We start from the raw sequence: 12,914 nt of genomic DNA, 5'->3' as shown, positions 1-12,914 counted from the left end.
AGCGTTGTATACATGTACACTTGCCCCCACGAAGGATGTAACCTTCAATGTAAGTACATAGGTATGACGTCGACCAAGCTGACGAGGCGTTTGACATGCCATCTTCAATCTGGTGCCCCTAGGAATCACATGAGACAAGCCCATGACATTACTCTAACAAGAGAAATGTTGAACAAGAATACTTGCATAATAGATAAAACCCAAGATTCAAGAAGATTACAAATTCTTGAGGCAATTCACATAAGAATAGAGCGACCTACCATGAACACCCAAATCACGGAACTATTTACTCTACCCACCATGAGAGTAAGGACAAGACAAGAACATATCGATGCCAACACAGAAGACAATGTCCAACATAACAGGCCAATTACACTGGATTAATCTTTGTGTTTAGATAGGAGATGCCTCGTATGGGCCAATAAGCCTTCTGCAGCCCTTATGTTTATCCCTTATGTATCCCCCCATGTTTTTCACCTTCATTGTATTATCACCTGACCTAATGCGGGTATAAAATCAACTAGTATTGTAAGATTGTTCACTTGAGAATGAACCATGGAGGTTCGAAACGTCGTGCAAATTATACAAATAAGTGTAATACACTCTATAGTAAATCACTTCTTTTCTTCACCTTAAAAGTACGAAAATGAGTTTTGGAGAACTCCTATTCCAATTAAGCCCTGATGCTAAGAAAATAGTTAGAGGGATAGAAGCCCTAAACCAGAAAATAATAAATACAGAATATGCGGTCATATTCAATGAAACATGTTTGAAAGAAAACCTGCTGCCAGTATACACCAATATAAACCCACATGACCCAGCAGTCCGCAATACAAAGTTTACCTATAGGTATAGGCAAGAGCTCATTCGGCATCAACTAAACAAGAAGAAGGAAGCCCTCCAAACCTTTATAGAGCAGGCGGAGCATCTGTTAAACAAATGGACCCAGTACGACATCCCTATCCAACTCAAGCAAACCATCAACAGTGAACTATTTAACCTGAAACAACAACATAAAACTCTTGTAGAAACAAAGACACTCCGTAAGTTAACATCCCTAAACGGTGGACAGCTAAAAATCCCTCGTCCTAAAGATGGCTACTTTAACCTGACTTCTTATGATCTTACCCAGGACCAACGAGACCTCTTAAATCTTGGTCTAAATTGTCAATTCTTATCTAAACCAAAGATGCATCAAAAACGCCTGGAAATCGAAATGCTTCTGGACGATATCCATAAGCTAGAAGACAACAAAAAAGTCATCACCACGGACACACTTCAAGCTGAACTACTTGCAGAAGCAGGGAAAAAACGAGGAACATATTCATCTACAATCTTAACCCCACGACTCAAAGAAGCAGCGAAACAACTAAAAAATCTGAAAGACGTAACAATAAGAAAAGCCGACAAAACATCAGCATATGTATTGATTCCTACCCATGAATACATGAACAAAATTAGCGACATCCTAAGTGACGACTCCAAATTTCAACGAATCACGAGGAACCCCGTAGAAGACCTTAAGCGGAAAGTAAACAAAACAATTACAGCAATCAACGCAAAGAAAGGTAGTGTGCATTTCAATAAACTTCAAGGCGAATATGGCTTAGGATATGCCTACGGCAATGTTAAGACGCATAAACCAGGTAACCCACTACGCCCTATAATCAGCCAAATACCAACCCCAACTTATCACCTGGCAAAAAAACTCAATGAACTCCTAACTCCATACACTCCAAGTAAGTTTAGTCTACAATCATCAGCAGATTTCCTAGAATTGATCAAATCTACCCAGCCCGATGGAATCATCGCTTCCCTGGACGTTGAATCCCTTTTTACCAACGTCCCAGTCGACACAACCATAGGAATGATACTGGACAGAGTATACAGAGACGAGAGCACCCCCAAATTAGACATACCTGAGCCACACTTGAAAAGTCTTCTCGAAGCATGTACAAAGGAAGCCCCTTTCATCAGTCCACAAGGAGACATGTATTTACAGATAGACGGAGTAGCAATGGGCTCCCCCTTAGGAGTTTTATTTGCTAATTTTTATATGGGAACCATCGAAGATAGGGTCTTCAGTAGCAGACAAAAACCAACTGTATACTGCCGTTATGTAGATGACATATTCGTAATAGTAAAAGACTCAGATGAACTAATTGACCTAAAAAGACACCTAGAGAGAGAGTCAGTACTCCGATTTACACATGAAAATAACAGTCTGCCATTCTTGGATGTACTAATAACAAAAACAGGAACCTCTTTAAGCACCAACGTATATACCAAGCCCACCAACATAGGATTATGCCTGAACGGTAGAAGTGAGTGCCCCCAAAGATACAAAGCCAGTGTTCTCAATGCTTATATTCGTCGAGCGCTTACCCACTGCTCTGAATGGAGCAACGTGAGTAGAGAGTTTGAAAGAGTAACTCAGGTATTGGTGAACAACGGATATAGCAACGCGGAAATAAACGCTGCTATAAGAAGACACTTGGACCGTTGGTATAATTCAGAACCTAGAACAGAAACCACAACACCCCCAATAAAATTATATTACAAATCAACCATGCACAGTGAACATATAAAAGAGGAAAGAATAATGAAAGAAATAATCCGTAAAGGAGTAAAAAGCACTACTCCTAACCAAAACATAAACCTGATAATATTCTACAAAACCAAGAAGACTTCCGAACTCCTTATCAAAAACAGCCCGAAGCCGACGGAGAACCCTCTACAGCAGTCAAGCGTTGTATACATGTACACTTGCCCCCACGAAGGATGTAACCTTCAATGTAAGTACATAGGTATGACGTCGACCAAGCTGACGAGGCGTTTGACATGCCATCTTCAATCTGGTGCCCCTAGGAATCACATGAGACAAGCCCATGACATTACTCTAACAAGAGAAATGTTGAACAAGAATACTTGCATAATAGATAAAACCCAAGATTCAAGAAGATTACAAATTCTTGAGGCAATTCACATAAGAATAGAGCGACCTACCATGAACACCCAAATCACGGAACTATTTACTCTACCCACCATGAGAGTAAGGACAAGACAAGAACATATCGATGCCAACACAGAAGACAATGTCCAACATAACAGGCCAATTACACTGGATTAATCTTTGTGTTTAGATAGGAGATGCCTCGTATGGGCCAATAAGCCTTCTGCAGCCCCTATGTTTATCCCTTATGTATCCCCCCCATGTTTTTCACCTTCATTGTATTATCACCTGACCTAATGCGGGTATAAAATCAACTAGTATTGTAAGATTGTTCACTTGAGAATGAACCATGGAGGTTCGAAACGTCGTGCAAATTATACAAATAAGTGTAATACACTCTATAGTAAATCACTTCTTTTCTTCACCTTAAAAGTACGAAAATGAGTTTTGGAGAACTCCTATTCCAATTAAGCCCTGATGCTAAGAAAATAGTTAGAGGGATAGAAGCCCTAAACCAGAAAATAATAAATACAGAATATGCGGTCATATTCAATGAAAAATATATATATATATATATATATATATATATATATATATATATATATATATATATATATATATATATATATATATATTATTAACAAGCTTAGGTATACACAGCAATGTGCTGCTACCATATTCTGTATGAATGATTACATAGTGTAGATAAAAAACTAGCTTTAAGTTCATCTAATATTCTCCATCTCACAGGATGGTTAACCTGAAATTGAGTTGGATATGGGCATTCCAATCTCTGTTGTAAAAACCGCAATATTTCAGGAAATTAGGGAAGACAGAAGACAGAAGACACTCAAAGGCCAGAAAGCACGAATATAAAGAGCTATGACATGTTTAGAACCGAGAATTATATGTACGGGCAGCATAAAACATCCGCAAGAGAGTGTGACGTTGTAATTGCCAGAATTAGGCTGGGATGTCGATATCTATGGCAGGTGGCTGCAGGTATGTTGACTGAATCCCCAAATGGTGAACAATCCAATTGTAAAGTATGTGAGCAAGAGCCAGGACATACTCTCCAACATATTATGCACTAATCTATCCCGATCTTAATTATGGTATCTGTGCATGGGGTTCAGCCACTGCAAACCACCTCAAGTCCATCATCACCCAGCAAAAATCTGCTATCGGAATAATAACAAACTCTGCTTCCAGACAACACTCAGCCACTTTGTTTAAATCCCTAAACATGCTAAACATAAACTCATTCCACACATTCTCTTGTGTCAACTACATTTACAAAGCCCTGTTCTTAATGCAAACCCCTGCTCTGAAACTCTCCCTGGACAGATGTAATAGGACCCATTATCACCACACCAGAAATAAATATCTCTATGATATCCCCGGAGTCAAACTTAATTTATGTAAACACTATGCAAATAAAGGGACCTAGTCTAGGGAACTCACTCCCTAATGAATTGACAAGCTGTCCAACTTTTGCCTTATTCAAAAACAGAACCAAAAAGTACCTAATTTCATCTTCGTAGTCTCCTACTTTGTGCTGTAAAATTGCACTGTATCTAGTGCTACCCAATCTCCCAATCTTTATGTACCTAATCCAAACAACTTTACCATTGTGATCATTGCTGTCTTCTTATATGTGCTATCAATCTGCTGTATTGTGCCTATTAATCTTTGTTAAATTACCAATCAAGCTGTCAATGCCATCAATCAGAGTACCGATGTGCTTTAATATACCTTCTAATCTCTCTCATCTCATTTTTTTCTTGCAATGCACCTGTTATCATTTTATACATTCTGCTAGAATTTACCTACTTAAAATTATCTGTTAGATTAAGGACCTGCCCGAAACGCTGCGCGTACTAGTGGCTTTACAAGAATGTAAACACCATGCTATGTATCCTCACAAACCCAATGTATCTTTTTGTATATAAATAAAATAAAATAATAAACACTATATCTGTGATTGCCCTGTTATCAGTGATTTCAGACTAAATGGTATGAGGTACTTTGAGCTCTGTAATTATTTCATACACTCAGGAATATTGGAAGATATTCTTGTGCTGTACCAAGATTTTGCTAATGGAGGCTAATATATCATCAGCCTTACATTTCATGTTCTTCCCTGATTCCATGTATGATTAACCATCCTGTAAGATGATGATTCCATGTATTTCTATTGCATGTATTAGATGAATTAATAGCTAGTTTTTTATCGACACTGTAATCTTTCATACAGAATAGGGTAGCAGCACATTGCTGTGAACACCTAAGCTTGTTAATAATAAAAATAAAAGGATGGTTAGTCATATAAGGAATCAGGAGAGAGCATGAAATATAAGGCTGAGCTATTAGCCTACATTAGCAAAATCTCTCCATGAGAAGCCCGCCGCCCCCAACACAGAGTAAGACTGGAAGCAGAGAGGAAGTATACTTACTCTGAGCAGCAGTCAACTGGAGGAGCAGCAGCAACGGGACGCTGCACCAGCCTGGTAGCACGCAGTGGACCTTCTGCTCACACAGATATTTGTTAATATGACTAATATTTACACAACTGAAATACAATTTCTAGTGCAGGTTTGGTAGTGGTAACTGAGTTGAATAATATGGCCTCAAGTAGGTGTGGTTTAGTGTTATTGTGTAGAATAGGATAGTAGAAAAACTGCTTGGTAGCGTGGAGTGGAGGCAAAATGGATTGGCAGGTGGAGTATCCGTCGTAGGACTGGTCTTGGCTGACAAAGAGGTGGACTTCCAGTGTGATGACGTGGAAGGTGAGTGGAAGAGGCAGTTCCACTGCTATGCAGGGGATTTACGTGACACACACACACACAAAAAAAAAAAAAATATATATATGAATTCTCCAAAATTCATTTTTATTTCTAGTCTGACGCGACACCTGAACGCATTTCGTAATAACTTATTACATTTTCAAAGACTTTAGTTTACACACACACAACTATAACCTGCAAACACTAAACAGAGTTCTACTATGCTATCATTTAAACAGCTTTCATCTTATATATCCGCATTTGGGTGAGGTGATATGTTACAAAAGTTTTGGATGAGGTGAACAAAACTTTCAACATAAGATAGAACAAACTTTCAACACAAGACAGAACACGGTGCATTGGGTAAAAATTGGGTAAATTAAAGAGAAGAATGGAAGTAACTGCAAAGGAACAAATCCACAAGGGCCGTGACGAGGATTCGAACCTGCGTCCGGGAGCATCCCAGACACTGCCTTAATCGACTGAGCTACGACAGGGTTAAAAGGGTTGAAACCAGAGTTCTACTGAACTTACTGGATCCCGTAGCCTCTCCGAGGCACAAACCGGGCTTTTACACAACCCCCCCCCCTGCACCCGAGCTATGTCAATAGGCCGTTCTCCCTCTTCGCCCTTACATCATCACACACGGCCTTGTGGATTTGTTCATTTGATGCATCACGTTAGTGTGACCTCTGTGTGTAACTGCAAAGGGCCTATTGGCCCATATTTCTAGATGCTTCTATATTGGTGCGGAGTCTTGAAGTTTGTAGAATATAGTTGTGCATTAATTGGCAGTTGATTGTTGGTGTTAACTTCTTGATGTGTAGTGCCTTGCAGATGTCAAGCCGCCTGCTATCGCTGTATCTATCGATGATTTCTGTGTTGTTTGTTAAGACTTCTCTGGTGATGGTCTGGTTGTGGGAAGAGATTATATGTTCCTTAATGGAGCCCTGTTGCTTATGCATCGATAATCGCCTGGAAAGAGATGTTGTTGTCTTGCCTATATACTGAGTTCTTCGAGGCTTACAGTCCCCAAGTGGGCATTTGAAGGCATAGACGACGTTGGTTTCTTTTAAAGCGTTCTGCTTTGTGTCTGGAGAGTTTCTCATGAATAGGTTGGCAGTTTTCTTGGTTTTATAGTAAATCGTCAATTGTATCTTCTGATTTTTGTCTGTAGGGATAACATTCCTATAAACAATATCTTTCAGGACCCTTTCCTCCGTTTTATGAGCTGTGGAAAAGAAGTTCCTGTAAAATAGTCTAATAGGGGAGTACAGGTGTTGTGTTAGTTGTCTCTTCAGAGGTTGCATGGCGTTTCACCTTCCTTCTTATGATGTCTTCAACGAAACCATTGGAGAAGCCGTTGTTGACTAGGACCTGCCTTACCCTACAGAGTTCTTCATCGACTTGCTTTCATCCTGAGCTGTGGCTGAGAGCACGGTCGACATAAGCGTTAACAACACTCCTCTTGAACCTGTCTGGGCAGTCACTGTTGGCATTGAGGCACATTCCTATGTTTGTTTCCTTAGTGTAGACTGCAGTGTGGAAACCTCCGCTCCTTTCCATGACTGTTACATCTAGAAAGGGTAGCTTCCCATCCTTCTCCATCTCGTAAGTGAAACGCAGCACAGAATTCCGCTCAAATGCCTCCTTTAGCTCCTACAGATGTCTGACATCAGGTACCTGTGTAAAAATGTACGTCAACATACAACATACCGTATATGGCCGGTTTCAAGTTCATGTCGACTAAAACCTTCTGTTCGATGGTGCCCATGTAGAAGTTCGCAAACAGGACACCTAGGGGAGAACCCATGGCGACCCCATCTACTTGCTTATACATGTGCCCATCCGGGCTCAAGAAGGGTGCCTCTTTAGTACAAGCTTGGAGTAGTTTCCTTAGAATGTTTTCTGGTATGTCAAGAGGAGTACAGGCCGGATCACGATACACTCTGTCCGCTATCATCCCGATTGTTTCATCCACAGGTACGTTGGTAAACAGTGATTCTACGTCCAACGAGGCTCTTATCCCTGCGGCCCGTGTACTTTACTGCGGGGAACACGGGCCGCAGGGGTAAGAGCCTCGTCAGACTAGAAATAAAAATGAATTTTGGAGAATGGATTTTTCAATTACCATCGACAGTGAAAAGAAACATAAGAAATATTGAGAAAATTCGTGTTAGAATTATTAATCTTACCTTTTCGGTCATATTTTCAACATATGTTTACAAGAAAGACTGTTACCAAATTATACTAATATATATATATATATATATATATATATATATATATATATATATATATATATATATATATATATATATATACATATATATATATATATATATATATATATATATACATATATATGTATATATATATATATATATATATATATATATATATATATATATATATATATATATATATATATATATATATATATATATTAGTATATTTTGGTAGCAGTCTTTCCTGTAGACATATATTATTAAATATGACCGAAAAAGTAAGATTAATAATTCTAACACGAATTTTCTCAATCTTTCGTACATTTCTTTTCACTGTTGGAGGTAAATCAAAAATTAATTCTCCAAAATTCATTTTTATTTCTAGTCTGACGCGACACGAGCGCGTTTCGTAAAACTTATTACATTTTCAAAGACTTTAGTTTACAAATACACAACTGAATAGAACTTACGCATCTCCGATTTTATATCTACATTTGAGAGAGGTGGATGGGGTGAGGTGGCATTAATAGGGTATTAATTTCATCAACACAAGACAGAATAAGAGGTGGCATTAATAGGGTATTAATTTCATCAACACAAGACAGAACACGAAACAATGGGTATTGAATAGAAGTGATTGTAGAAAGCCTATTGGTCCATATTTCTTGATGCTTCTATATTGGAGCGGAGTCTTGAGGTGGGTAGAATATAGTTGTGCATTAATTGGCTGTTGATTGCTGGTGTTGACTTCTTGATGTGTGGTGCCTCGCAAACGTCAAGCCGCCTGCTATCGCTGTATCTATCGATGATTTCTGTGTTGTTTACTAGGATTTCTCTGGCGATGGTTTGGTTGTGGGAAGAGATTATATGTTCCTTAATGGAGCCCTGTTGCTTATGCATCGTTAAACGCCTAGAAAGAGATGTTGTTGTCTTGCCTATATATTGTTTTTTTTGGAGCTTACGGTCCCCAAGAGGGCATTTGAAGGCATAGACGACTTTAGTCTCTTTTAAAGCGTTCTGTTTTGTGTCTGGAGAGTTTCTCATGAGTAGGCTGGCCGTTTTTCTGGTTTTATAGTAAATCGTCAGTTGTATCCTCTGATTTTTGTCTGTAGGGATAACGTTTCTATTAACAATATCTTTCAGGACCCTTTCCTCCGTTTTATGAGCTGTGGAAAAGAAGTTCCTGTAAAATAGTCTGATAGGGGGTATAGGTGTTGTGTTAGTTGTCTCTTCAGAGGTTGCATGGCGTTTCACTTTCCTTCTTATGATGTCTTCGACGAAACCATTGGAGAAGCCGTTGTTGACTAGGACCTGCCTTACCCTACAGAGTTCTTCGTCGACTTGCTTCCATTCTGAGCTGTGGCTGAGAGCACGGTCGACATATGCGTTAACAACACTCCTCTTGTACCTGTCTGGGCAGTCGCTGTTGGCATTTAGGCACATTCCTATGTTTGTTTCCTTAGTGTAGACTGCAGTGTGGAAACCTCCGCTTTTTTCCATGACTGTTACATCTAGAAAGGGCAGCTTCCCATCCTTTTCCATCTCGTAAGTGAAACGCAGCACGGAACTCTGCTCAAATGCCTCCTTCAGTTCCTGCAGATGTCTGACATCAGGTACCTGTGTAAAAATGTCGTCAACATACCTGCAGTATATGGCCGGTTTCAAGTTCATGTCGACTAAGACTTTTTGCTCGATGGTACCCATGTAGAAGTTTGCAAACAGGACACCTAGGGGAGAACCCATGGCGACCCCATCTACTTGCTTATACATGTGCCCATCCGGGCTCAAGAAGGGTGCCTCTTTAGTACAAGCTTGGAGTAGTTTCCTCAGAATATTTTCTGGTATGTCAAGAGGAGTACAGGCTGGATCACGATACACTCTGTCGTATCACCCCATCCACCTCTCTCAAATGTAGATATAAAATCGGAGATGCGTAAGTTCTATTCAGTTGTGTATTTGTAAACTAAAGTCTTTGAAAATGTAATAAGTTTTACGAAACGCGCTCGTGTCGCGTCAGACTAGAAATAAAAATGAATTTTGGAGAATTGATTTTTGATTTACCTCCAACAGTGAAAAGAAATGTACGAAAGATTGAGAAAATTCGTGTTAGAATTATTAATCTTACTTTTTCGGTCATATTTAATAATATATATATATATATATATATATATATATATATATATATATATATATATATATATATATATATATATGTCGTACCTAGTAGCCAGAACGCACTTCTCAGCCTACTATGCAAGGCCTGATTTGCCTAATAAGCCAAGTTTTCATGAATTAATATATTTTCTCTAATTTTTTTCTTATGAAATGATAAAGCTACCCATTTAATTATGTATGAGGTCAATTTTTTTTTATTGGAGTTAAAATTAACGTAGATATATGACCAAACCTAACCAACCCTACCTAACCTAACCTAACCTAACCTATCTTTATAGGTTAGGTTAGGTTATGTAGCCTAAAAAGTTAGGTTAGGTTAGGTTAGGTAGGTTAGGTAGTCGAAAAACAATTAATTCATGAAAACTTGGCTTATTAGGCAAATCAGGCCTTGAATAGTAGGCCAAAAAGTGAGTTCTGGCTACTAGGTACGACATATATATATATATATATATATATATATATATATATATATATATATATATATATATATATATATATATATATATATATATATATATATATTTAATTTATATATATATATATATATATATATATATATATATATATATATGTATATATATATATATATACAAAGTACTTTTAATAGTAAGTACTTTTAGTACTTTATAGTAAAAGATAGTACTTTTTGTAACAAGGTACATAATATTACATACATTGATGTAAAAGGCCATTATATAGTAGAATTTGGTACTATATTCACTTTATAGTCCGAAAAATCAAGCTTAAAACAAACTTTAATATACATAGGCCTAGTATGGCACATATATGTACTATATTAGGTTAGGAAGGTTAGGCTAAATTGGTTTACTCTTCGTTACTATAATTACTAGCTAAACAGGAATATGGGGATGACAGTGATACGATCGACCATATCGTTACAAAAGGTACTATCATTTCAGCAGGACTGGTTGCACAAAATACACTACATGAAGTTATACCTGCCAGATATCCTAACATGCCCTGTCACAAAAAAATTTACAACTTAATACTAAACTCATCTATAATGCAGCCCTCAGAAACCTCCACCCTCTCTGAGTTGCAAGCTTCCACTAACACCACCTCAACACACAGGTGGGCCGCTGCCCTAGGTCGCCAACACAACATTACTCATACATTTATCCTAACCCCTACACATCATTCTTACTAACACAAACAAAGGAAATTAAATTAACATAATGTTACATTATTTATATGGCAAGTATAATTTAGAATGATACAAGTAAAACAGTTACTGATCAGACCCCAACTTGGAACTTATCCTAACTGAGTTACGCGCGCATTCCTGCAAGGCGGACACTCCTCACTTCATTATGAGACTAATTCATGATATATACTGTCTGAACAAATTATATTCTGAAATTTAGCTATATATAGTAATCCAGTTTATTAATACACACAAATATCAGGAGTTCTAGTCTTACACACCTGTGTCATCACGAATTCAAACTGTTTCACAATAAACTGCTCCAGTTACTTGATGCTGTCACGACCAAGTGCGTTCATACCGTGGGGCGTACTGGCGCGACCTGTCTTCCTCTGCTGGCGAGCACTCACTGGAAATGTTGTTTTAGAGTCAGCCACTTGGAACAAAAAGTTCCCAGCAGTACGGGATATGGCAAGCCCGTAGTGGACTTACCTCGCACAGGAGCGGGGCTGTGTGACTCACTATCTGGGATTGATTGATTGATGAAGATTAAGCCACCCAAAAGGTGGCACGGGCATGAATAGCACGTAAGTGGTGGCCCTTTTGAGTCATTACCAGTATCAAGAGCTGATACTGGAGATCTGTGGAGGTGCGACTGCACCCTGCGTGACGGGAGATGTCTCCCGTGCTCTCTGGGAAATCAGGGCTGCTGTATACACCGGTATATCCGGCCTTATCGGGGACAGGACGTTTCTTAGGGATCTCCAGAGCATCAACTTTATTATGTTCTAGAACTAACTATATGATAGAGTATCGACATGATTTAAACTAAATTCCTTATTAAGAATGCGTAGTGCCCTCATCGCCAATTCCTGCACAGCAAATTAATTAGACTAGTTTCATCAATTAAGGCTATGATTATCATAAATATAAAGACTTAGACGAAGTTTGGGTTGGTCTTAAATTTCCTTCATGGGTGGAAAGGGAGGGATTATAATACGAAAAAAAATCCCATGGGACAGGGTAGTGTCATATTGTTCTTCATCTTGGTACATATTGTGATCCCAATATATTCTGAGTTCAATTACAGTTGCACAGTTTCAGTAATACGTGTTAAATAATATTGACTACACATATAAGATCTGGAAGACTTTTAGGTTCAACAATTTATTTCATGCACTTATTCTTGCCAGCCTTCCAATTATCAAAACTTTTCTTTGAAAATACTGGGCTGCTGCCAACAATCGATCTTTACGTATCAAATTACAAAAGTGAGTAATTGTTGAAATAGTACTACGTGACAATATATGGGTAATTGTTCTTTGCTATTAATTAGTTTCCCAGTTATCTCTCCTAAGCTCTGTCATGTGCTCCCTCGCCTTGGCTAGGGCTTTCTGAAAGAGCTTGAGCATTGCTACTTTTGTTAACAGTCTCAACTCTCACACCCCCGTCAGCCAGGCATGGAAGGATATTAACAGAATTAAAGGCGATAAGATCGGCCAAGTAGCACACCCTCACCCTCTACACAGAGCAAACGAGTTAGTCGATGCTTGGGCAACCACCTCTAGCTTCAATAATCTTCCCCCAGACACACAGTTCAGATTAAA

At 38.5% G+C, this 12,914-nt stretch overlaps 1 protein-coding gene across 1 annotated transcript in view; it reads right to left on the bottom strand.

Moving 5' to 3' along the window:
- LOC123757991 (CLIP domain-containing serine protease B4) overlaps window positions 1-12,001 on the bottom strand; it is a 52,496-nt gene extending 40,495 nt beyond the window's left edge. The window contains exons 1-3 of the mRNA XM_069338941.1: window positions 11,800-12,001; window positions 11,589-11,716; window positions 5,410-5,482 (exon numbers count right to left, since the gene is read on the bottom strand). Coding sequence (XP_069195042.1) covers window positions 5,410-5,482; window positions 11,589-11,597 — 82 coding nt within the window. The 5' untranslated portion in view covers window positions 11,598-11,716; window positions 11,800-12,001. The remainder of the gene's footprint in view (window positions 1-5,409; window positions 5,483-11,588; window positions 11,717-11,799) is intronic.
- Between the last annotated feature and the right edge of the window lie 913 nt (window positions 12,002-12,914).

Source organism: Procambarus clarkii, chromosome 40 (genome assembly GCF_040958095.1).
Source record: "Procambarus clarkii isolate CNS0578487 chromosome 40, FALCON_Pclarkii_2.0, whole genome shotgun sequence".
Taxonomy (NCBI): domain Eukaryota; kingdom Metazoa; phylum Arthropoda; class Malacostraca; order Decapoda; family Cambaridae; genus Procambarus; species Procambarus clarkii.
This window is presented reverse-complemented; position numbering and strand designations above follow the sequence as displayed.